The 27,025-nt window shown below is 40.4% G+C and overlaps 1 protein-coding gene across 3 annotated transcripts in view; it reads left to right on the top strand.

Annotated features, from left to right (window-relative positions):
* Positions 1–27,025, top strand: part of P4ha1 (prolyl 4-hydroxylase subunit alpha 1) — a 59,643-nt gene that overhangs the window by 24,497 nt on the left and 8,121 nt on the right. For 2 of the 3 annotated variants that reach the window (XM_052744935.1, XM_052744937.1), the window contains 7 exons: positions 1,257–1,394; positions 6,603–6,842; positions 8,877–9,073; positions 11,632–11,808; positions 14,201–14,271; positions 22,566–22,665; positions 25,954–26,007. In XM_052744935.1, the coding sequence (XP_052600895.1) occupies positions 1,257–1,394; positions 6,603–6,842; positions 8,877–9,073; positions 11,632–11,808; positions 14,201–14,271; positions 22,566–22,665; positions 25,954–26,007 (977 nt within the window). Of the gene's footprint in view, positions 1–1,256; positions 1,395–6,602; positions 6,843–8,876; positions 9,074–11,631; positions 11,809–14,200; positions 14,272–15,230; positions 15,302–22,565; positions 22,666–25,953; positions 26,008–27,025 lie in introns of all 3 variants that reach the window. The other variant, XM_052744936.1, reaches the window with a different exon arrangement.

Here is a 27,025-nt window from a genome sequence, read left to right as displayed (position 1 = left end):
CTAGTCTTCCAGCTAAATATTCAGTTGTACATTACCATTAAAAAATATATGATGTTTGTTTAGTGATCAAAATACATATAGTCCATAGTAAATTAATGAAACAATTTCCAATGGTGACATTAGTGTTATTAAAATTTTGAATCACATTTTGATTTTGTTTATTTTTTTAAAGGAGTGTTTATAATCCATTCTCTTTAGGGGCTATATAGTTATCAGGTAACTCACTTGTTAGTTTGACTTTAATATAGTTTATATAAATCCTATAGTGTTTATGTCTGTCAGGAAAAGGGTCCTGAGGATGGAACCTGGGGCTTTGTGCATTTTAGACAGGTATTTTACATCACCAACTTTGTATTTTCTGTATGTCTCTTCGGTGGGTTTTCTCTTTCTTTTCTTTTCGTTTTGTTTTTTTTTTGTTTTTGTTTTTTGGAGACAGGGTTTCTCTGTGTAGCTTTGCGCCTTTCCTGGAACTCGCTTTGTGGACCAGGCTGGCCTCGAACTCACAGAGATCTGCCTGCCTCTGCCTCCCAAGTGCTGGGATTAAAGGCGTGTGCCACCACTGCCCAACCTTCTGTGTATTTTTTTAGACAGGGTCTAACTGTGTAGTACTAGCTGGTCTGCAACTCGTAGATTCTGCCTGCCTCTGCCTCCACATGCTGGAATTAAGGGCTAGCATGCCTGGCTTGTTTGGGCATTTTGAGACAGTCTTATTATGTATCCCAGGCTGGCCCAAACACTTGTCATCCTCTTGTTGTAGGAGTTCTTGATTTAGAGGCATGTGCTACCATCCTTGGCCTCTGGGTTGTTTCCTTTTTTCTTTTTCTTTTTTTTTTGTTTTTCGAGACAGGGTTTCTCTGTGTAGTTTTGCGCCTTTCCTGGAATTCGCTTTATAGACCAGGCTGGCCTCGAACTCACAGAGATCCGCCTGCCTCTGCCTCTCGAGTGCTGGGATTAAAGGCGTGCACCACCACCTCCCGGCTTGTTTCCTTTTTTCTTGTTGTGTTGTGTAACAATGACTAATACGAATTCTGAAGTGACCTCAGATTGCTTACATTTTAATGGGACTAGGGAATTGAAGTTAATGGTCTGTTCCATCAATGTCAATGTGTTTCTCTTCTTGGTGAACATGTGGAAATTTCATGTTAAGGTAGAAAAATTGTAAGTTTTTTTTTATACTCTTAAAAGTCAGTGCATTTCTATTAAAAGTCAATGAATATTTACAGCCTAGCCTTCCCCACTGTCTTTTCTATTTCAAGGCTTTATCTCTAACCTGACCATTCAGAGGCAGTACTTCCCTAATGATGAAGATCAGGTTGGGGCCGCTAAAGCTCTGTTTCGTCTGCAAGACACCTATAATCTGGACACAGACACCATCTCAAAGGGCAATCTTCCAGGTAAGAGAATTCTTCCCCTCCATCAGTGTTTGTCACCCAGCTGCTGTCTTCAGCCCACTAGGAGAATGTGAGTAATTTATATCTTAAAGTTTGTGACGGAGTCTCCTGCAGTTCAGGCTGGTCTCTAACGCAAGCTCATGGCAGTCCTCCTGTTTCAGCCTCTGGGATTTCAAGCAGATATTACTACACCTGGCTTTCTATCTTAAAATTTTCAAATGTAGCTTATTTTATTTTATTTATTTATTTATTTTGAGTAGGATCTATTTAGTCCTGGCAGGCTTGGAACTCAGAGCTCTGCCTTTTCTCTGCCTCCTGAGTGCTGAGATTAAAGGCTTGGACCACCAACACCTGTTTTTTTTTTTTCTTTTTTTCTTTTTTTTTTTTTTTTTTTTTTTTTTTTTTTTTTTTTTTTTTTTTTTGGTTTTTCGAGACAGGGTTTCTCTGTGTAGCTTTGCGCCTTTCCTGGAACTCGCTTTGGAGACCAGGCTGGCCTCGAACTCACAGAGATCCGCCTGGCTCTGCCTCCCGAGTGCTGGGATTAAAGGCGTGCGCCACCACCGCCCGGCTCTTTTTTTCTTATGAATAAAGTTATTGGTTGTTGGTATTTGCAAGGATATGAGAGTATATGGGTGCTTGCACGTGCCAGGGCACATTTAGAGGTCAGAGAACAGCCTGGGAGTTGCTTCTCTCCTTCTTCCGTGGGAGGGAGGGATCTGGTGATCCACCTGATGGGCCATCGCAGTTGTCCTGCTTTCTATTCTTTGAGAACAAAAGAAAACTCTCCCTTTCTCTAGGAGTTGATGGCAGGGGGGTAATGCTTTTATCTTGATGCTGTGAAAGCAGCAACTAAGGAAGGAATTCCAGTATATAAGAAAAGTCATTTTTCCAGTTTTTCCTTTAGAACATCTGATATTACTTAAATGCTTTGTAGATAAAATTATAAGATGATTAATCATCAAGATTTTTTATGTTTGGGCTAGAAAGATGGTTCAGTGGTTAAGAGAACTGGCTGCTCTTCCAGAGATCCTGAGTTCAATTCCCAGCAACCACATTGTGGCTCACAACCATCCGTAATGAGATCTGTTGCCCCTTTTCTGGTTTACAGGCATACATGCAGACAGAACACTGTATACATAATAAATAAATAAATCTTTTAAAAAAATTTTTTTTTATGTTCATTAACTAGAAGCTAAGATGTTCTAAATATGGACTCATATTAAAATATTCTGTAGTATGGGGCTGAAGAGGTGGTCCAGTGATTAAGAACATTGGCTGTTCTTCCAGAGGACTTAGGTTAAGTTTCTAGTACACACAAGACAGCTTATAACCATCTGTAATTCCACATCCAAGGGATCAGATGCCTTTTTCTGCCTTCCATGGGCACTATGCATATATGTGGTACATAAACATACATGCAGGCAAAATACACATACACATAATTTTTTTAATTAAAAAAAAGTTCTGTAGTATGAAGGAACCTACTATAGTATACAACTATTTTGGTGAAAAACTTTGAGTTACATCTGATTTTGTGATAATTTGCTTCTGTCACTTTCTCTGTGAGTTCATGGCTCACTGTCCTCTTGCACTATCGCTGGAGAAATAAAAAATAGGTTGCTCTGTGGTCAGACTGAAGTGGGTTTTCTCAGTAAGAGAACAAGACAGAGAGATGGTTATTGATGAAGATGCTTTCTCTCTCTCTCTCTCTCTCTCTCTCTCTCTCTCTCTCTCTCTCTCTCTCTTTTTCCCCAGAGGGGAGGGCAGGTATTGTTTTTTGTTTTTTTCGAGACAGGGTTTCTCTTTGTGTAGCCCTGGCTGTCCTGGAACTCACTCTGTAGACCAGGCTGATCTCGAACTCACAGAGATCCGCCTGCCTCTGCCTCCCCAGTGCTGGGATTAGTGGTGTGCGCCACCACACTGGCTAACAAGTACTTTGTGTGGCTTACCACACAGTTCCACTGGAAGCTGCATGAATCAGGAATGGGCTTTGGTTTGTGAGAGTAGTGAGACATGAGGCTAAAGAGGGCAGTGAACATCACCCCAGAGAGGGCTTGTATTATTTCTCCATTTTCTTGCCTATCTGCTCTTGTTTCCTTCATGCCCACCGTGGAATATTCTCATGTTCAGGTGCTGTGTTGATTTTTTTTTACTTTCTTGTTTGAAGCACCCAGTTCCCATACAGTCTTCTGTAATAATTGTGAATAGATAATAGCTAAGTCATAATCACCTTGCCAAAGCAGAAGATATTCTGCCCTTTATCATCATGCTTGTCATCCACACTGCCACATATTGTCACTTACAGACTGTTACTGTGTGGCCTGCATGTGTTCATGTCCATACTCTCCCGTTGTGCCTTGTGGCCCCAAACACTAGACTTGCTGGATCGTGAGCTCATTTCAGACACATACCAGCCGCACAGCAGTGAGGGTCAAAACTTCATATGACTCTTTGGTGTCTGGAATTCTATCACACTGAACTAGTAAGAAGTAGGATTTGTTATCTGCTATGGTTTAATGTCTCTCTGCCAGTTCCAGCTATTGAGACTTCACCGCCATGGATTTGAGGCCAGCCTGGTACATTAACAAGTACCCGACCACACAGGGATGTATAGCAAAGTTGTTTCTTTTGTCAGTTTGTTGGTTAGTATTAATTGTCAATTTGACCAAAGTAGAATGCCTTGGGAAGAGATGGGCCTCTGGACTTGCCTGTGGGGGATTGTCTTTAATACTAGAATGAAATAGGAGGGCCTGCCCACTAAAGGTGGGTTCACTCCCTCAATGGGGTGATGTGTAAATTTAACAGGAATAGTTTGTCATTTGTTATTGAAAGTAGTTTTTTCAATATAGTATATTCTGATTAGTTTCCTCTCTCCCAGCTCCTCCAGGATCCTTCTTACTTCCCCACCCACCCAAGTCCACACTCTTTTCTTTCTCTCTCCATTAGAATACAAACAGGTTTCTAAAAAAAAAAAAAGAGAGAGAGAGAAAGACAAAAAAGTGGGACAAGACAAGTGTTTTCCCTCCCTTAATCCCTTCCCTGTTTGACTCTCCCATCCCAGTTGTCTTTGCCCCACCCCCACCCTCCCTGGTCCTCCATAACGGTTCTTTTTCGCCTTCCTAGGGAGATCCTTTCCTCCCCACTAGTCCCTTATTCTATACCTCACCTCTGGTTATACTGATTTAACAGCTAATACGCACATATAATCAGACACATACCACATTTGTCTTCTTGAGTCTGGGGCACCTCCCTCAGGTTGATGGTTTTCTAGTTCCATCCATTTAGCTATGTTTTTGTTTTTGTTTTTTTAAACAACTGAGTAGTGTACTACATTTTCTTTTATCCAGTCATCTGTTTGTAAACGAATTATTAAATGGTCTTATTAATAAAACCCTGGAGCCAGATATTGGGGTGAAAAACTCGGAGATCAGAGGAATAGGACAAGCCACAGCCAACCTCACCGCACTGACACCTCAGTGTCCAAAGAGACTACTTCCAGAATACTCACGCCTATATGCCTTTCTGTTCTGCCATCTCATTTCCTTTCTCTGCCTGGCTACATCATTTCCTCTTCCTGCCCAGCTCTGTCACTTCCTGTCTGTCTGTACAGACCTCCAGACCTTTATGGTTAATGCTGGGATTAAAGGTATGTACTACCAGACTGGCTCTATTCCCAGTGTGGCCTTGAACTCACAGAGATCCTGATGGATCGCTGAGTTCTGAGTGATAGGATTAAAATCGTGTGCTACCATTGCCCGACCTCTATGTTTGCTATAGTGGCTGGCTTTTTCCTGTGATCCTCAGATAAACTTTATTGGGGTACACAGATAAAACATCACCACATCTGATGATGGACATCTGTTTCCAATTTTTAGCTGTTTTAATAATAGAACAGAGCAGCAGTGAACATGGTTGAACAAGTGTCTCTTAATGTAGAGTCCTTTGGGTAGATGCCCAAAGGAGGAAATAACACCTAAAAGGAGTAGACGGTAAGGATGATCAAACTCGGCTGAAATCGGTAAATAGAAACAACAGCAACAATACAGAGAATCAGTGAAACAAAGAGAAGATCAGTAAGATTGGTAAACCCTTAACCAGATTAACTGAAAACGGACAGAGAAGGTCCACATAACTCAAAGTAGAGACCAAAAGGAGGAGGTAGAGCAGACACTGAGGACTGCTTTTACAAAGTGAACTCGTCAGCGGTTTGCTTTTCTCTCTGTTCATCTCTTGACCAGAAGGTCCCTTAAGGATAAGATAGATATCCCATTTTTGTTGTTGCTTCTGAGACAGTGTGATTCCTGATGTGATGTATAACAGCGTACTTCATCTTGATGGATGTTCATTTTGGTAACTTCATCTGCTTCATATATACTTCATAAATGAAAACACCTGCCCACACCGTGACCTGTACACAGATGTTAATGTGGTAATAATTATAATGTAACATAGATGCTACATGATTCCATCTAAATCTTGGGTTCTTTTCATTTTTTTACATTTACTGACTTTGTGTATATGCCATATGAGTGCGATGGCTTGCATGTGGGAGTCAGAGGACAACTTGTGGGGTCAGTTCTCTCCTGCCACTGTGAGTTTTAGGGATGAAGGTAGGTCTTCAGGCTTGGAAGCCAGTCCCTTCACCTGCTGAGCCAGCTCGTAGTGTTTTTTTTTTGTTTTTTTTTCAAGACAGGGTTTCTCTGTGTAACAGCTTTGCCTGTCCTAGAACTCACTCTGTAGACCAGGCTGGCCTCAAACTCACAGAGATCCGCCTGCCTCTGCCTCCCGAGTGCTGGGATTAAAGGCGTGCGCCACCGCCGCCGCCCGGCTGGCCTTAGGCTCTTGAGGCACATCCCCGAACCAGCTGTGTCATCCTCTGTGCTGCGCTCTTGTTTGTTTCTAAATCGGGCCAGTCTTTGGGTTGATTGATTTTGAGGCAGGGTCTCTCTCTGTAGCTCTGACAGTCCTGGAACTTGCTATATAGACTAGGCTGGCCTTGAACTCACAGAGAATTCACTGCCTGCCTTTACCCCCTGAGTGCTGGAATTAACGGCGGTGTGTGCTAGCACATTGAGCTGAGTTTTGCTGTTCTTACCACTGATGATTAAGAAGTTCAAATCAAGGTGAAGCAGCACTTGGAGAGTTTGTGTGACCCTAAGTAAGTTGTGAACGATGTGAAGATGGCCAATGCTCTGTGTTTTCTCTCCATAGGAGTGCAACACAAGTCTTTCCTAACAGCTGAGGACTGCTTTGAGTTGGGCAAAGTGGCCTATACAGAAGCAGATTACTACCACACAGAGTTGTGGATGGAACAAGCGCTAATGCAGTTGGAGGAAGGCGAGGTTTCTGCTGTGGATAAAGTCTCTGTTCTAGATTATCTGAGCTATGCCGTGTACCAGCAGGGAGACCTGGATAAGGCACTTTTACTCACGAAGAAGCTTCTTGAACTAGGTATGTTATCTGGCCTATTTACATTATTTTCGGGGACGGGACGATCTTTCTGCAAATCTATTGACTTGTCTCTCCAACCACACAGCCAGCCATGTGTTTTTCATCAGAAGTCTAGCACTTGCTCCACCATACATACTTTTATCTTCTCACTACTTATTCTCAGAGTAAGCCGGAACTGAGTTAGTCACTTGATAGTAACACAGCAGTTGCTCTATTCCTCTGCTATTTCCTCTGGGAATTTAAAAACTGGAACAGCCAGGCCATGGTGGTGCACTCCTTGAATCTCAAGCACTTGGGAGACAGAGGCAGGTGAATCTCTGTGAGATTAAGGCCAGCCTGGTCTATATAGTGAGTTCCAGGACAGCCAGGCCTACGCAGTAGGATCTTGTCTCAGGGGGAAAAAAAATTTTTTTTGAGTAAAGAAATAGGTCAAACCTAGATGAAGAACTCAGTTGAAAATGTTTACTTACCTGCCATGTGGCCATAGTAATTGCTAACCACTTTCCTTTGAAGAAAATTCTGTTTTGAATTTCATATTCAAATGTTAGAAAAATGACATGAGAATTTTTAAAAAATGACTTATTTTGTGTGTATGAGTATTCACCTGCGTGTGTGTAGTGATCACTAAGGCCCGAAAAGGCTGTCACGTCCCTTGAAAGCACGTGGGGGCTGGGAACTGAGCCCTGGTCCTTTAAGCAGCCACGCTCTTACCCTGAGCCGTTTCTCTGGCCGCCCAGATTCCTTGATTTCTACCCAATGAAATGCCGTGGTCTGTGGAAACAGAGTCTCAGAATACACAAAATAATCAATTCAGGCATCCTTTGATACAATATGAAGAGAGAACATTTAATAAATTATTTTATGATTAAGATGATGTTGGAAAAGTGAGCCTGCTCCAAAAGATTGATGAACTGAAAGTGAACTTTATGATAATTGGTTTATTTCTTAGTTAATGACTAAATCAAGATATTAGGTCAAATAACATTGGTTTTTCTTTTGGTATGTTTTTCTCATGATTTAAATTATACTTTGTATTCCATGTCGAAAATGTATTAATAGAGAAAGAGAATCAACTTTTTTCCACTGTAGTATATATTCCCTCTCTACACACATTTACTTTTCTCTCTTATTGTATACCGTCATGTACATTGTGATCTGTTTCAGAAGAACTAAAATACTTTACAAACTGAACGCTTTGATTAACGCCACAAGTGATGCATCTACTTCCTGTTCTTTTTTATTTCTGTCTCTGTGGTTGTTTGGATTGGTTTTTCCTGAATAGAAAGTAGCTAAAAATTATCACTAGCAATTTCTGGGGCAGTTAGTGAATTTTGGCATGTTTGAAAATTACATCTCTTCAGTTTCCTTTTTCCTTCTTACTTAGAAATTTAGAGCTGAAGTCTCCTCAGCCCTCAGATGTAAACTGGTCTGCATTTGTCTGTGGTGAATATTAGTTAGAAGTGGGTCTACTTTGTCTTTACTATAGTGATTACTTTGTAGCCACAAAATGATCTTTTCCTTACTTAAAATACATGGATGAGAAAGACTGTTTTGTTTTGTTTTCCCCCGTGACAGGGTTTCTCCGTGTAGCCCTGGCTATCCTGGAACTTGCTCTGTAGACCAGGCTGGCCTTGAACTTGAGATCCTCCTGCCTCTGCTTCCTAAGTGCTGGGATTAAAGGTGTGCCCACTGTGCCCAGCTGAGTAAGACTCTAAAGTGTCATTTGACATCAGATTGAACATTGGTTGGGGGCTGATGAGTAAAGTTCTCAAAGTAGATTGAGATTGAGCAATTCTCAAAGAATTGCTGCCTAAAGACACAAGACTGCTCTGTCGCCAGAGCTGTTTCTGTACAGGGCGGCTCTGTCCTGATTGACTAGTTTACATCTTGTTTTGGCAACTTATATTAGTACCTCCTTTCTCAAAAGCATCTTAGTTAAGAAGATAAACTTTAGATCCCTGTGTTTATGTTACTGTTTTCTGATGATTGGACAACTGGAATCTTGACCATGTATACTCTGTCTCTCTCTAATAGATCCTGAACATCAGAGAGCTAATGGTAACTTAAGATATTTTGAGTACATTATGACTAAAGAAAAAGATACCAATAAGTCTGCTTCAGATGACCAATCTGATCAGAAAACTACACCAAGGAAAAAAGGGATTGCTGTGGATTACCTGCCAGAGAGACAGAAGTACGAAATGCTGTGCCGTGGGGAGGGTATCAAAATGGTAAAGTGGAAAAAGTCAATTGTGTGTGTGTGAATGTGTATGTGCTTGTACATAGTTCTAGAGATATGATAAAAATCAGAATGACTGTACAAAATAGTGTGCTGTATTGCCTTACTGTGGATGAACATGTATACTCTGCATACGTTACACATTATTTCCCCAAATGAATTGATTATGGAACCTTCTTTAAAACTGTTCTGTGGTGCAGACATAGATTGTTAGTGAGTTTTTAGAGTAAGTATTTCTAAGTGTAAACACTTAAAAAATGTTTACATTCTCTATCTCTACTAAGAAAGTAAAGTTAGGCTTCCTGTTTTGGCATTGAAGAGTGCTAACGTCTAATCGCTAACCACAGATGTGTACATTGCATCATTATGGACAGGTTCACAGATCCCTAGCAACAACTTTTTACTTTTGCTTTGGGAGCTAATGAGAAGGCAAGAATAGGAAGACTTTGTTAGATTCCTGAAGCTGTTCATTTCATTTCTAATACGTGTGTGTGTGTGTGTGTGTGTGTGTGTGTGTGTGTGTGTGTGTGTGTGTGTGTTAGGCACCTTTGTATTGCTGATAAAATGCCAGAGGTTGTGGGGTAAGCACCACATACTCTCTCCAGGGTGTTCTGCTTTGCCATGGGCCCAAAGGATGCAGTGAGTGGTATGGATTATGGACTAAAATCTCTGAGCCCATGAGCCTAAATTAATCTTTCCTCCTTTTAAAGGCATTAAGAACTCAAACTCACAAGAGGCCATTATCATATCTTTACAGATTTATAGAAGTTACATAATAATATCAAACGTCTAGTTAGTTTTCAAATTTCCATGGTGAACCGTCTGAACTTGTTTTAGAAACAGGATCTTCTACATCACAGACTATTGGCTTGTAACTCTGTGTCTTACTCACTATGGAATTTTGACCTGGTCCTTGTGCATTTATGCCCACACCCAGTTAATACATTGCTAGGGATTCAACTTAGAAGGGCTTTGTGCATGCTAGGCAAGCACTCTGCCAACTGAACTACATGCCCAGTCCTTAGTAACTTTGAGTAAGCCACCAAAGGGGAATTATGACTCCATATAGAATCTTGCTAATTTACATTTGTTAGTATGCCTCATGAATGTCAGCTCTGCCCATAGTCAGAGAAGCATCCCTTTTTCAAATTGTTAAATTTATCACTATAAAAGATTGATTGGATGTAAAGCCTTGGATTTGACTCTTGAAGTACATGGAGAAAAACAAATTATTGTTCGTTATCTAACAGTTAAATGTCATATGTGACATACATGTTTAAGATAAGAATCCAGAAGCTTATCATGGTGGCACATGGGTGTAAAACCATCACTCAAACATCCAAGAGGCTGAGGCAAATGGTTTTTGAGTTTGAAGTCAGCCTGGAGTATGAGGGACCTTGCCTTTAAAACAAAACAGTAGCTTATTTCATTACTGTATGTGCATAGATGATTGAAGGAAACATTTATTTGTTTTGTTGTCTGTTCTCATTCTCAATAATACAAGTGCCTGGTTTCTTTAAGAATTTACTTTAAGTACTCATTTTCACTTTTGCTGTTAAAAATATACTATTACTGGGGCTGAAGAGATTTTTGTGGCTATGAGTGCTTGCTGCTCTTCCAGGGATTTGAGTGTGGTCCCAATACCCATGTCAGGTGACTCAGAACCACCTATAACTCCAGGAGAGTTGACCAACACACTCTTCTGACTTTTATGAGCACTGCACTCACATGCACACACACACATACATGTTAAAAATTACACACACACACAATATTATCATAACTGCTTTTTTTTTTTTTTTTTTAAAGATTTATTTATTTATTATGTATACAGCATGTATGGCTGCAGGCCAGAAGAGGGCACCAGATCTCATTACAGATGGTTGTGAGTCACCATGTGGTTGCTGGGAATTGAACTCAGGACCTCTGGAAGAGCAGTCAGTGGTCTTAACCTCTGAGCCATCTCTCCAGCCCCCCATAACTGCTATTTTTACCACAAGCTTTTAACTGTGAAATAATTATGAATATTTCATTTAGTTTAGTTATTTTGTGTTTTTCCCCCCTTCTTGAAACTGCATTTTTCTGGTTACTTTGGATTTTGGAGCAATGCTGGACATACTTTTTTTTTTTTTTTTTCTTTTAAATAAGCATTTAAATGTTACTTGATTTTTATGATACCTAAAATTTATTTGATAAGAGAATGATGGAAATAAGAAACATTATCTTTTTTTTTTTTTAATTCGAAGCCTCCCTCTTCTCCAGAAAATAATCTTTTTATTTTTTGCAGTACTAGGGATTGAACCCAGTGCTTTTCATATGCCAGGTAACCACTCTGCCACCAAGCTGCACCCACAAACCCTACGAATCATTAATAACATTTTAAAGATCCTAAATGGTTGATGCAAAACATTTGCAGGATACTGCTGCTTTGTGTGCTGTTCCAGAGATCATCTGTGTATGTGTGTGCAAACATAATTATTGTTTCTAACCCATAGAGGAATAGACGGTAAGGTATTGTTCTAATATATTTCTTATTTTCTTTCTATTTAGACTCCTCGGAGACAAAAAAAGCTGTTCTGCCGCTACCACGATGGAAACCGGAACCCTAAGTTTATTCTGGCTCCAGCCAAACAAGAGGATGAGTGGGACAAGCCTCGAATTATTCGTTTCCATGATATTATTTCTGATGCAGAAATTGAAATTGTCAAAGACTTAGCAAAACCAAGGGTAACTTTTTTTTCTTCTCAGTTGACTGAATGTTTGTGATAATCTTTTCTTTGCATGGTGACAGGAAGGATAACTAAGGTGGCCATAACTTCAGATGGTCTTAAGTGTTATTGCCCCAACATAATGGTGTTAAGTTACGGTTTATACTAGTTGTCTCAGTTTGTTATCAGCACAGCTAACACATCCTATGGCTGGACTTTAAACAGTAAGTAATGAAAACCATAGATTTCTCTTCATACTTGAGAAGTGTGTTTGCTGTCTTACCGGAAGACCTTTCTACGTATTTTGTAGCCTTCAGTACCACTCAAAGTCAAACTTCATACATAGTATATTTTTATAGGAATCTTGCTAATTTTAAAATAGTATTATAGTTTCCTAATTTTAGTTTGTATCATTTTTTTTAAAATTTTCTTTTATGTATATGGGTGTTTTGTTTGCATGTGTGTCCATGTACCATGTGCATGCTGTGCCTCTATAGAGGCTGGAGGGTGTCAGATCCTCTGGAACTGGAGTTACAAATGATTGTGTTCTGCCACGTGGGTGCAGGGAATCGAACCTCAGTCCTCTGCAAGAGCAACAAAGTGCTCTGAAGAACTGCTGGGCCATCTCTCCAGCCCCCTTAATCTATCTTAATAAGAAGAGCAGTCGGACGTGAGTTACACCTAACTCTACACGTGTAGTGTTGGTCTTCTACACGTGTAGAAGCTTGTCTTTGTGTGAGAATGTGGAGACTATCTCTCTGTCCTTGCCCTTTCCGATCATTTTGTTCTTTAAGACAGCACATTTGATTAATAATAAAATGCAAGCTTTTGTAGAGTTATTAAATAAACTCTGATTATTATTTCTTTTGTAGTATGTAGGGTTGACACATTTCTATAAAAGTCAAGGTAGTAAGTGTTTTTTGGACTTTGTCAGCTGTGTGGTCTCTGTCCTAACTACTCCGCTCTGCTATCTGGTGTAAAAGCAGCCAAAGAGAGCATGTGAATAAGTGCAGTGGTTATGGTACAGTCAAGTCTTTACTTCTAAAAGCTGGTGGCAGCTGATTTGGCTGGTGGGCTTCCTGGTTGTGTGTATAGGTACTTAGATAAACTTGAGATTTTTTTATTTTTTCTAAATTTTTTAAACATAATATTTTTATTGATTATTTGGGAACTTCACATCATGCACCCAGTCCTCCCAGATGCCCCCCACCCTTGAGGCCTCCCCCAAAAAAGAAAAACAAAAGAACCACAAGTCCAACTTGTGCTGCCCATATAAACTTGAAATTTTTAAAGTTTTATTATTTTTTCCAAACGTACACTTTTTGGTTTTATCAAAAAAAGGAAGAAAAAAAAGCTGGCACTGTAGGTGCAAAGGTTTGATGTGCTGCGTGTGGGTGCTGTCCAGGGAGAGTCTCGGAAATCAGCTGCCAGGCAGAATGCCCCTTAATAGGACTCCATATTTCCTCATCCTCGCTTGAATTCCTAATTCAGTCCTTTATTTGTAGTCAGACCCAGTTTACCAGTATTCCTTGGTAGAGTATTTGTGAAGAATTCACTTTTGAGATGCAAGGCCTAAGTCTCCAAAGGAAATACTTTTGTTGGGATTGTTTTTGATCAATAAATTCAGTGACAGCTGGTTAATTTTTTGTCATTTCGGAGTCACTCTCCCATTTAAAAGTCTGAAATGGTTGTCTTGGCTATCATCTTTCCTTTCAAGCCCAGCTGCACTGCTCTTCTACCTCCTGCAGAAAGGCTGATTTACTGTATCTCTTACTGAGTACATACCATCTCTTGAAAAGATAAATGACCTTAAAACAAATTTTAGACAATATTAACCTTTGTGAACACGTCTCACTGGAGTTACAATTGGTGATTTTAGAGTAGATGATTGATTACAAATAGCCTTTTGTTTTGTTTTGTTTTTTGTTTTGCCAGACAGGGTTTCTCTATGTAGCCCTGTCTATCTTAGAACTAGCTCTGTAGACCAGGCTGGCCTTGAACTTACAGAGATCCACCTGCCTCTGCCTCCTGAGTGCTGGGATTAAAGATGTGTGCCACCACCCTGCACTGTTTAAACAGCCATTCTTACAGCTATAAATTGTACTTACATTTTAGGAATTTTTCTTATCACATTCTCTAACTATTGAAGAAATTTAATTTCCAGTCTTTTCTTTTTGTGTGGCCTGTATTCATGTAGTACAAAAGCAAGTAAAATAATTTTTAAGAAACACACCAAAAAACTAAATGGCTTTCAAGGCTCAACACAAGGTGATTGGAAGGGTATTGAATTATTTTCTCTATTCATCCTCTTGTTTAAAGAAAAAAAAGAAAACCGAGAGATCTGACTGGTTAGGTAAATGTGATTCATTTTTTGTCTTGTAATGCAACTATTTTGATGGTTGGCTTCACAGCTGAGGCGAGCCACCATTTCAAACCCAATAACAGGAGACTTGGAGACGGTACATTACAGAATTAGCAAAAGGTAAGAGATATATGCTGCATATTTTTCCTCCTAAAGAGTATTTGAACATCCTACCGAAGTCTTATCATTTATAGGAGTAGGTCATTTCCAGTCTCCAGCTCAAGTGGCCGCCTTCCACATACGAAGAGTGATGCATGGACGCATGCTTTGTGTTTCACAGGCTCCCTTTAACTAGAAGTTCTGTTTTTATCTGTTTGCTCTCAGGTCTCAGGAATTGAGTGCTCTGTTTTTTAAGATCAGGTATTAAACACCCAGGAAATTGCCTGGTCCTTTTCTGTTTCCCTCTGTTGTGAGAGTGGGAAATAAAGACAAAGAACCCGTGGGTTAATCTGGGGTAGAGGACTACAGTGCCTCACACCCTCTTCTGTGGTGATTGTCCACTTTAATCTGTCATGGTCATTGTGGACTAATCTGTTCTTACTGGAGTTTTTCATTAAAAAAAAAAAAAAAAAAAAAAAAAAAAGTCACTAGCCCAAAAGTTGGCTGTGGAAAGAGCAGTTCAGTCTTCCAAACGACTTGTGATCTCTGTTGATCTGGATGATGCAGAGAGACTGAAAAACAGTTTTGTCTTGATGAAAGTTTTAAAATGGTGATCTCATGTGAATACTTTTTAAACTCTATTTGAAGAACATTAAACTTCTAGACCTGGGGAAAGTTCCTGTGAAACCCACTGCTGCAGATCATTTCCATCCAGCCTCAAATGATTTTAGTTCAAAAAAAGTGAAAGGACAATAAATACATTACAATCAAATTCTGTCAGTCATTTTCCTCCTGACTCAGAAGTGGCTGGTCTTCTGCCACCTTCCTGAATGTTTTGCTGATTCGAACCATTACCCACCATGCAGACCAATCAGAATCCTTCCAATCACCTGTGGCTTGGCAAAACCAACCTATGTGAACAAAGCCCCATGGCCTGCTGGAGTGTAAGCCCTTGTCCTTTCTCTTTTTTCTTTTTGTAGCTGAGCCGAGCTACAGTACATGACCCTGAGACGGGGAAATTGACCACAGCACAGTACAGAGTATCTAAGAGGTAAGGGAGCAGTGGAGAGAACTTCAGGCGTACTTGGAATGTTCTTTCTTGAGAATCTAAGTTTGACAAAATATGATTTTGTTTCTGAGATGTAGATGTCAGGGGAAGGTTTTGATATCTGTGCTCAATTCTCATGGTGGACCAGTCAGCAGACCCAGGCAGTTACAGGTGTTTTCCAAATCACCATCAGTATAAGTGCCTGGTGAGGCTCTGGCAGTGCTCACTGGCATGTGAGTGTCTCATGTTTCGAGAACGCCTTAAAGGCTCTGCACAGAGCACGGCCCAAGGTAGACTGTGCTGTGAGTTCATCTGTGCATCACCAGGAATGTGGAAGGAACGCCTGGAAGGACAGTGACGCCTCTACAAGCCAGTTTCAAATTCCTCGCTTTTAGCCACATTTAGAAGTAATTTTTTTTTTTTTTAATTCGGAGCTACCCAGGGCCTTGCTTGCTAGGCAAGCGCTCTACCACTGAGCTAAATCCCCAACCCTAGAAGTAATTTTTAAGAATATGGTGCAGCTCAGCCGAGTAACTAAGGCTGAGTAAGGTTAGTACAGCATTGACTGGCCTATGTGATAAAGGTTTCTCAGATCAGAAAATGAAAACAGAAATGTCATTGCACTGAATTCTGTTTGATTCTAACCCTAGTTAAATTTTTCCACAGATGCAACAATTATAGAGATAAATACAAGCCCTTCCCATCTCATTATAAATGTTTAAATATATTTAATAGTAACTGTTTAATCAATTGCTTAGATTAATATGTACTAATACTAGTTGAAATAACTCAGTCTGAAGCTACTGCTTTTTAAATTTGTTTTAAAGGGGTTTTTTTTAGTTGATTTATTGATTGTGTGTGTGTGTGTGTGTGTGTGTGTGTGTGTGTGTGTGTGTGTGTGTGTGTGACTTAAGGCTTTCAGAAATGAAGACCCAAAGAAACAGAAAATCATTTGATAACATAAATGGTTGAGTAATGGTGACGTGCTCTAACAGTAATAAACTGGAGGGACTTTAGCTGGGTCTGCTTCTTCAGACACTTGGCATTTCTGTGTCCAGGTCTTAGTGGTCAGACTTCTGTGGCCTGCTTGCCACAAACTTGCCAGAGACGTGGATGAATTAAAGTTAGTCATGGTCTGCTTTAGATCTACTAATAATCAGAGCAGTTATCCTTAAGGAACACGAACAGATAGTGAGGATTTGCAAAAAACTAATTTGGGTGAATTTGTTCTAAGACATGTTTTACTGGGCTTCTGTGAACTGTAATCAATCTTAGTTTCAAGTTAATCCTATACTGATTTTCCATTCTGTTACTGAATCGAAATATGACCTTCTTTGGCCAGGTGTGGCTGTGCATGCTTGTAATTCCAGTATTCAGGAGGCCGAGACCAGAGAATCTGTGAGTTTGAGGTTAGCCTAGTGTACATAGGGGACCCTGTCTCAAAACAAAGTATCCCCCAAAAGCTGTTTCTACATTTCAGAGACTTGCGCATGGATTTGACATTTTCACAGTCATAAAGCTAGTAAGTATTTTAGGTTCTCCTAATTTGGATGCTTCTAAGGAGTATTTAAAACTTCAAAGGAGGAAAGGGAAATGATACGGTTCTATTATAATCTTAAAAATTAAAAAACCAAACTTTCATGAATGAAGTGTTTTGGATGACATTTTAAAAAGCTTTCTATATATAAAACAGACACGATGAAGAAATTCTCAGCCAAGTACATCATTGGACTCTTACTGGTTTCAAATAACTTCTGTTGAAAGTGATCTGCAAATATTTGTTTTCTTAAAACTAACTACTCTCAAACATTTCAGACTTACTGTTTAAGTATTCTAGTTTTATAACCCTGAGAAGTGGCTTTATTGGGTTATTTGAGAAAGGCATAGTCATACTTGATGTTATACATTCTAAGTGGCAGCAGAAGGCTTCCAGCCAATAGCATTCAATGCCTGAGAAGAATTTTGACCAGTCTTGGCAAAGTATGGTGTGTTTTAAATGAACTAGTGAAAAATGAACTTTATATTTCAATGACTTTAGTATTTATTTTTAAAGAAACGTATCAAAATAAAAATAAGCTTTGAGAGACAGACCTTAGCTGTTAAAGAAGCTTCCCACTGGAAGTATTGAGTATACTTTAACAAATAAAGTTTTTTACTATTAGAGGAAGAATTTCATGATGAATGAATGAGTAGATGGATAGGTAGGTAGGTAGGTAGGTAGGTAGGTAGGTAGGTAGGTAGGTAGGTCGATCCAGATACTTATTATTACTAGTGGAAGTCAGGTTTTCTTTGGTGCCAGCGATCGTGTGCTAAGCAGGTGCTCCACCCTGGCCCTCTTCTTTAACTCTATTTAGAGACAGGGCCTTAGTAAGGTATTGATGCAGTTTGCCTTGAACGTGTGATCCTCCTGTCTCAACCTCCCTAATACTTGGGAGTACCCTAGTACAGGTCTGAGCCACTGAACATAGTTTTGAAAACCTGAAATTTGAAGTTTATATTAGAATTTAAGTTATAAATAAACCCAACATTTTATTTCCCTTATAAATTATGAGAAAAGGGTTTCATAGAAGAAAATATATGTTCTGATGTCAGTTAATGTAATAATCCCTTTTGCTCTAGCAACATCTGCACTTTGTAACATTCCAAGTGATTATATCATTTTGTGTAGAAGGAAAGGTTCCAGCATTCCAGCAAATGGAATTTTCTTTGGCAGGGCACACATGGAAGTTTGCTACTGTTTAAAAAAGTTCAGGCTGGCCGTGATGGGTACCTGTAGTCTCAGCAGACTGGGAGGCTAAGGCAGGATTGCTTGATTCCAAGAATTCAAACTATATGTAACATTAAGCAGGTAAATCATGTCTGTCTTTTTCTATAGGAAAACCAAATACCCCCCAGCCAAAAACAAAACAACACTTACCTCTTATTGCTGGCTGGATAAATGGCTAGATGAGATGAATGGAATTTAAGGTTTGAAAGGTTCAGTTATGCGCTGTGAAAAGACAGTTAAGTTGGGTGAATTCTGAAGTCAGCTTGCTGTAGCACAGATCCTGCTGTAAAAGTAAACAGTCTTCTGCTTAAACTAGGAGGAAGGGTCTTTGATTTTGGTGGATTATTCTTGGAGACAGTTTTCAGTTTTTCACTCTGAAGTAATGATTTCCGACAATCATTTATTTATTTATAATTTCATAATTATATGTCATAAACATGACATTTATGCCTAAAATTGAGTTGTTGTTTTTTTTTTTAAGATTTATTTATTTATTATGTATACAGTGTTCTGCCTGCATGTATCCCTGCAGGCCAGAAGAGGGTGCCAGATCTCATTACACATGGTTGTAAGCCACCATGTGGTTGCTGGGATTGAACTCAGGACCTCTGGAAGAGCAGCCAATGCTCTTAACCACTGAGCCATCTCTCCAGCCCTGTCTAAAATTACTTTACCAACCATCAAGCACTTAAAGAATTATTGCTGGGCGGTGGTGGTGCACGTCTTTGGTCCCAGCACTCAGGAGACAGAGCCAGGCAGATGTCTGTGAGTTTGAGATCAGCCTGGTCTACAGAAAGAGATCCAAGACACTCACCAAAACTACACAGAGAAACCCTGTCTCAGGGAAAAAGAAAAAAAAAAGAATTATTATTAGAAATTGGAAATGTTGCTCTTAGGAACTAGTACTTTATAAGCCCAGCATTATCATTTGCCTTTACAAAGGAACAGTATATTGATTTTATATTAGCTAATTGTAACATGTTAGTTTTCACATCTGTGTTGTGGAAGGAGGTGTGACAGTGTTCAGATTGGATTACTGACATCTTCCTGTGGCGGTCTGTAACTGTCTCCAAAACGGAGGATGTTGTTTATTCCTCAGTCAACTTTCCTGTGATGCTTTTAAGATTTGTATGTTAAAAAGAAAAGTCAGGATTATTTAAAGTAGAGGAATCTTGCTTTTAAAAAATGTAATTTTTTAATTGAAGTAATTGAAAGTACAAGCCCTGTTATGAGTCCAAAAGGAAGATATTTGGCTATTTAATTTTTTTTATCTTTTTTTTTTCTTTTTACTTTTTTTCTCTTTTTCTTTTTTCTTTCTTTCTTTCTCTCTCTTTTTCTCCTTTCTTTCCTCTTTTGGCTATTTAATTTTTAATGGAGGATGCAGTGCGTATAGAATTGCTAGAGCGGGCAGGTGGATGCCGGAGGGTTGGGAGTACAGCTCATAGTGAGTTCAAGGCCAGCCTGACCACTTAAGATCCTGTCTCAAAACAAACAATAGACATTTAAAAAGTTGGTAGCTGTCGGGGAAGTGGAAGTAGAAGTTGGTTTCTGTCTTTGGGTAGTAAATTTCATGTTGTGATAAGCACAGACTCACCATTCAAAGATGGCTTCATGGAACTTTACTGGAACATACCGTAACCTTATTTTGTGATTAATGTAAATAAAAAAATTAGGGCTGAGTATATCCCCTCAGTGTTAAAATGTTTGCCTAGCATATGTAAGGTTCTGGGTTTCATCCTCAGCACTACAAAATGAAATATAATAAACAAGATAGGAAAGTGATACAGGATTGTTCTTTTTACTGGACAGTTAAGTTAGGTTTTTAGCAAGAATACTGTTAAAACAATGGACTGTAGAATCAAAGCTTAATGAGAAGGAAGAAAATGTTGATGGACTGGTCAGAAGCAGAACAAAGGATGTAGCTAGAGTTTTCCTGCCTGGCCCACGGTCAGGACAAATCTCTCTCACCTGCCAGTCTCATAGCCGCTCAGACCCGACCAAGTAAACACAGAGACTTATATTGGTTACAAACTGTATGGCCGTGGCAGGCTTCTTGCTAACTGTTCTTACAGCTTAAATTAATCCATTTCTATAAGTCTATACCTTGCCACGTGGCTCGTGGCTTACCGGCATCTTCACATGCTGTTTGTCATCGTGGCGGCTGACAGTGTCTCTCTGACTCAGCCTTCCACTTCCCAGCTTTATTCTCCTCCTTGTCCTGCCTATACTTCCTGCCTGGCCACTGGCCAATCAGTGATTTATTTATTGACCAATCAGCAACACACTTGACATACAGACCATCCCACAGCAAAAGGATATACTGGAACTTGGGGTACCATCTTGTTTGAGATCTGAGGTTTACCCTTGGCCTTACATTGGCAGTACAGCTTCCAAGTCACAAAATTCACTTCATTTTTATGTTTAAAATTTTTTAATTTTAATTTTACTTTATGAATACGGATATTTTGCAAATATGTCTGCATAAATGCATGGCATGCCTGGTGCCAGCAGAGGCCAGAAGAAGGCATCAGATACCCTGGAACTGGAATTACCATGTCTGCCGGGAACCCAGCCCAGTCCTCTGGAGGAGCAGCCAATGTTCTTAACTGATGAGCCATCTCTCCAGCCTTATTTTTACATTTTTTAAAATTTTATTTATTTATTTAGTCCTTTTTTTTGGAGACAGGGTTTCTCTGTGTAACAGCCCTGGCTGTCCTGGAAATCTCTTTGTAGATCAGACTGGCCTTGAACTCAGAGATTCACCTGCCTCTGCCTCCTGAGTTCTAGGATAAAGGTGTGTGCCACCACTGTCCAGCATTGTTTTTACTTTTTAAATTTTTACTAAGTTTTGTTTTTCAGGCAGGGTTTTCTTCTGTAGCTAAGGGTGACTTCAGACTCTTAGTACTATCTCAACTTCCCAAATCCTGAGGTTAAAGCAGCATCTACTTCAGCCACCACTGTCAAATATACCTTTCGAAAGTGTGTATTTCAGTTGTGCTACACTTATCATTTAATTCCAGGCACTTTTATATAGTAGCATTCACTAAACACAGATTTCTTTTTTCATGCGTCAAGTGGAGACCAGAGGTTGATGTCAGGAGTCTTTCTTGTTTTCCGTATATTTTTTTAAACTGAAGATCTCTTGCTGAACTTGGAGTCTGCCAGTTTGGCTAGTCTAAGGATTCAGTCTCTGTCTCTTAAGGACCTGGACACTTTATCCACTGAGCCATTTCCCCAGACTCCTTAAACATTTTTCACACACACCCCTAATCATGAATCCATGAATGGAGTTACTCATTACCCACCCTACCCCCACTCCATACCCCCCCATGGCAACCAGTAATTGCTTTCCATATTGATTTGCCTGTTCTGCCTATTTCACATAAATGGAGTCATAGAGCATGAGGCCCTTTGTATCTAGCTTCTTTCACTTCACATGTTTTTAAGATTTTATGTTAGAGCATGCGTCCTTGCTTTATTCCTTTAATGGCACAATAATTCATGTTTTTAGATTTACTACATTTGTAGTGAGTCTGTTCATAAATTGATGAACATTAATAAGGTTGTTACTTTTTGGCTGATAATGTTGTTATGAACATTTCTGTATTTTATGATTTTGTTTTTCTTGAGTATCTAAATAGAAGTAGAATTGCTGGTGGTAAACTATGTCTAACATTTAAAGGAAATGCTAAACTGTTTTCTATATTGTCTGCACCATTTTATTTTCCTGCCAGCAATGTATGTATAAAAGTTATTTAAGCATATAATGCATGAATTTGTCCCCAGTAAAATATCATTGTAGAGCAGCCCCCAAACCCTTTGACCTAATCTAGTCAGCTTCTATACTGTATGTAGAAGAAATAATTGTTTCCAGCTTAATATGTATTTTTCTGAAATGTCCAGAAATTTTCAGTGTAAATAGGTGGTGTGCCCCTGCAGTTCCAGCTGTTCAGGAGACTGGGTAAGATTCCTCAAGCCCAGAAGTTGGAGATGAGGCAATAAAATGAGGCCTTGTCTCAAGAGAGAAAAGGAGAGAGGGCAGAAGGAGGATTCTCAGTATAGGAAGTAGCATTAATAGTTTCCCTCCATTAATGCAGCATTTCATAGAAATGCAACGTGGGATTTCCTCTAACTGCAGAATGTGTCACCATTAAGAACTATTAGTGAAAATCGGTCAGACGAGCAGATGAAGCAGATGAGCTGCAAGTTTATTATCCGGCTGAGTGTGGTAGTGTACAGTTATCCTAGTGCTTGGGAGACTGAATCAAGGGACGCTGCAGATGAAGGCCAGCCTGAACTCCACAGTGAAACTCAGAAAACTAAGGGTGAGAGGGAAGCATCATGGTAGACATTGGTTTAGCATTCAGTGTCCTGGCTGGATTTGATCTCTAACACTGTGTTGAAGAAGTTTAATGTCCTCTGTGTTGCTTTGAAAGTGGCAGCTGTTGGGCTTTTATCTAATGAAACAGTAGCCATAAAACTGATATTTTCTTGTCCTAGTGCTTGGCTGGCTGGCTATGAAGACCCTGTGGTGTCTAGAATTAACATGAGAATACAAGATCTCACAGGACTAGATGTTTCCACAGCAGAGGAATTGCAGGTAAGCAACCGCAGCATCTGAAGTTATTCCTGCTTCTCCAGGAGGCTCTTCTGTAGATTTCCTGCACTGAACAGACAGTGCTTTACTTGTGCAGGAGACCCTGTAAGCCACAGCATTCAAAACACCTAATCCACTGCAGAAATTGAAAATTTGAAAGATACCTATTACTAAACTTAATATTAAGCATACACTTAACTTTTAAATTTTCAAATTATTTATCATGGTGTGTACATATGCATGTATATGCTGTGGGTCCTCAGAACTGGACTCAAGTTACCCGGCTTGGTGGCCTTTACCCACTGAGCCATCCTACTTGTCCCTAATTTTTCTTGTTCATTCCTGGACCCAGCCTTCTTATGAATGGCTGGGGTGACTTTGGTTCTTTAAAAGGTATTCTTTAAATTGAGGTATAATTGGGTGTCATACATTTTACCTTGGTTTAGGTATATTTACTTGGTTGTGATCTCATCACCATGATTTAATTTCAGATGTTTTCATCACCCTAGCAAGAAACTGTCCATACCCCGAGCAGTAACTTCCTATTCCCCTTCCCAGGCCCCTGGTACCACTAGCTACTTTGTGCTTCTATGCATATACTTATTCTGGATATTTTGTGTATAGGAATTGCTTAACATGTGACCTTTATATCAGATTTCTTTCACTAAAAATTATGTTGCTAAGGTGTATGTACATTGCAGCTTGTATTCCTACTTTATTCTTTTAATAGCATGATTCCTTTCGTAGAGTTACCTTTTATCTCTCTGCTCATCAGTTGATGGATATCTGGGTTACTTCTGCTTTTTTGCTGCTGTGACTAATTCTGCATGCAAGTTTTTGTAGGACCAAACATGGGAAATTCCCATGTGTGTTTTGTGAGAGTGTGTACATGTGAGAGTGAACTCATGTGGCAGCCCTGCACTTAACATCTGAAGAGCTTTCAAGCTGTTTTCCAAAGTGGGTGTGGCAGCAACACATGAACCTCCTTAACACTGTCCTTTTCCGGTGTTAGTGCAGCATGCACAGTGGGTGTGAACTGTTTCCGGGTTCCCTGGCGTGTTCCTGATGAGTAATGATACTGAACACCGTTCACAGGCTTATCGGTCATTTCTCCTGTTCTGTTGATTTGTGTTCTTTATATGTTCTGGATACTAGTCCCTTATCAGACAACTGACTTGTAGATAGGAAATCCTGTTCTGTGACCTATCTTCACTTTCTCGGTGGTGTCCATTAACACAAGTTTTAATCTATGTGTGGTTTGTGTATTTGCACACCCACAAGGAAGTCAGGTGTTGGACGACCCTTGAGATGGGGTCTCACTGAAGCTGGAGCCTAGGTTAGGTTGGCTAGTCAGGGAGCCCCAGTGATCCTCCTGTCCCTCTGCAGACCCTCACCTCATTTTCCAGGGCTGGGCTTCCACAGCCACAGCTGGGCCCTGCTTTTACACACATGGGTGCCGGGACCCTGCCCTCGGGGCCTCCTGCCTGCCAGCAAGCACTCTTACCCTAAGCCTGAGCCCTCTACCCACGAGTCTCACTGCTGCAGTTTTTCTGACACTTTCTGCTGCTTGTGTCACGTGATCCACAGCCAACACTTGAGTTTCCTCCTGTAGTGAGAGCTTCCGTTCTCTACCTCAGTGGCTAGGAACCAAGTCTGCGGTCTCAAGCATGTGACCACATACTCTACCCCTGGCTCTGAAGAATTCTGTTACCACTTACATCCATTTGGATGGTGTTTCACATGTGGTATGGTGAGGCGGCTCCAGCTTCATCACTTCCGAGTGGGTGTCAATTGTCCCAGGACCATTGGTTGAAAAGACTTTTTTCTGTTTAATTATCTTGACAATTTACAACATTTAGAAATAATGGAGAACCAACGTTTTGTACTTTTTGTTAAAAAAAAATGGTTTGGTACTTGTCCCAGTTTTATTGTGGACTTCCGTTTTGTGACACGGCGTACTTTGGAGTTGGCTTTGTCCTTTGTGCTCTCAGTACTCGGAAGTATCTGAGGTGACATTTTCCTCCCTCCACTCACCTGCCGTCAGGAAGTTCCCAGGCTGCTTGCCTGGAGTCTCTCAGACAAGAGTGGACATATCTCCCTCATTAGCATTCGAACCTTCATGCTCGCCACTGTGCTGTACTGTACTGTACTGCCGTCTCTGTCGACTGTCACCTGGGTTTGTCACTGCGGTGGGCAGGTGACACAGGTCCCGACTGTGCTGTCGTGACAGCCTTTGGGAGGGATGCCGTGCTTGCTCCTTGACCTGATGTGTATGTAGTAAGTTGTTACAGGAAGAACTGGAGCAGCAGCTCCTGTGCCTCGTGCCCTTACAGTCAGTATACCGCAGCAGCTGAGCTGACGGCCACTGCAAAGCAGGGAGCCTGGATCAGAGTTGCTTAAATTGTCATTTAGTCTCTGATCATCTTCCTGGGTATTTGATCTGATTATTTTTAAAAACCATCTTGATGTGTTTTTTTCTTACCTAGTCATTTACCCTACTAGAGAATTGATACATTTCTCCTTCCTAGAGGATACAGTTGTTTCCACAACATAACAAGTAAAGGACACAGTGTAATAATTTACAGATGGCGTCTTCTCTGTCATGGTGGCTCTTAACTGTCCATTTGTCAGCATTTGATTTTGTGATGGAGGATAGGGTTAAAGAAAGCATCATTTTCATTTTATATTGTGTCCTAAGTTATAACTGTGATGTGGACTTAGACCAAATGCCTCCTTTACTGGGGCATCATGGGGAACATCTGAATTATTAGGACCCTACAGCAGGAATGATTACATTGGTGTGGACTTCTTCCCTTTAACCTAATATGATGAAAATTATGTAAAAGACAATTTATTTTTGTTAAAGTGCATTGGGCTAGAGAGATGGCTGAGTGATTAAGAACACTTGTTGCTCTTCCAGAGGATCGGGGTTCAGTTCCCAGCACACACATGGTAGCTCACAATCTCCTGTAACTCCATTTCCAGAGGACCCAATGCCCCCTTCCTGCCTCCACAGGTTCCAGCACATATGATGCACATATAATCATGAAGGGGCGCAAGTGCACACACACCCACACATGCACACATACACAATAGTTTTTTAAAGTTTACCTAGCTATATAAGAGGTCAAAATGGGGGCTCTTAAGAATTTTTTGAATATTAATCTTGATCCCCCCCCCCTTTTTTGATACTAGAGGTTGGACTCAGGAACTCAGTCTTGCTTTGCAAACTCTGTGCCCTTGAATGGTAATAGTAATAGTTCTCATTTATGTTTTCTTTCTTTCCTTCAGGTAGCAAATTATGGAGTTGGAGGACAGTATGAACCCCATTTTGACTTTGCACGGGTATGTGAAACTAAATCCACTTAGGTACTCCATGTTTAAAGATAGATCTTCGTGGTGCTTGTTTAAGACAGGCAGACTTTATTGGGGGTGTGGGGATGGTGCAGCTGTAATGAGGATTTCAGTGAGAGACTAAGCTGAACTCCAGGTTATGGGGCAGGGGGCATAGGGAGCCGATGACTGAGCAGTGATTGGGCTTTCTTGCTGCACAGGGACAGGAGCCTGATGAGATACTAGGGTGGAGAGATAAGCATAAAAAGGTTCGAATCCGGGGCCTAGCTGAGGAGAGGGTGCAGAGGAACTGAGGTGTGGTCAGGAAGAATGCCTTTGTGGATGCTGTCTTCATATAAAAACCCGTTGACTGCTTGAAAGTTGTGCCAGGAGATCTTGAGAAGTCTCCGAAGAAAACAATAGCAAAAGCACTCCAAAACATTGAAGACCTTTAGTTCAGTGCATTGGTGAGCCTCGAAGAATGAAAGGTTATTTCCCACAGACACACTGAACAAAGACAGTGGGGAGGAGGTGTGAAGGAGCACTCCTGTCAGCACCTGGTGCTCTGAGAGAGGTTTGCCCATAGACCTCCAGTCAGACAGTCAGATCCCATCGTTAGGAAAGAAAAGACGCCTTAACACCTGCTTCCAGAGGGGAGCTGTTCCCTAGGAGTTTGATGAAAGTGTAGACCTGGCCTCATGGGAAGGATTAAAGTTGCTTAGTTTGGTAATGTTTTTCAGTGTGGCAGAAGCAAATTAAAAAAAAAAAAAAATCTGTGGATAAGGTGCATCTGGAGACTGTAGCAAGCAGCAGGCAGACGCTCGCTCAGTCACTGTGTACCGTGTGTGGTCCTTAAAAAATAAATAAGGGGCAGCAGAAATTTGAAAAATAAGCAAAGGGAAGTTCTAAATAGACAAATGTTGACTTGTAAAAAGATGAGAGCTGAGAGAACTGAACTGGCTGAGAGATGAGAGATGAGTGCATTTGAGAGTGAGAGAGACTGGAGTCTGGGAGCTGAGTGGACATGAGC

The sequence above is a fragment of the Peromyscus californicus genome, unplaced genomic scaffold (assembly GCF_007827085.1).
Source record: "Peromyscus californicus insignis strain IS unplaced genomic scaffold, ASM782708v3 Scaffold_19__1_contigs__length_69161282, whole genome shotgun sequence".
Taxonomy (NCBI): Eukaryota; Metazoa; Chordata; class Mammalia; order Rodentia; family Cricetidae; genus Peromyscus; species Peromyscus californicus.
The sequence above is the reverse complement of the archived record's forward strand: the minus strand, read 5'-3'. Positions and strand labels throughout refer to the sequence as shown.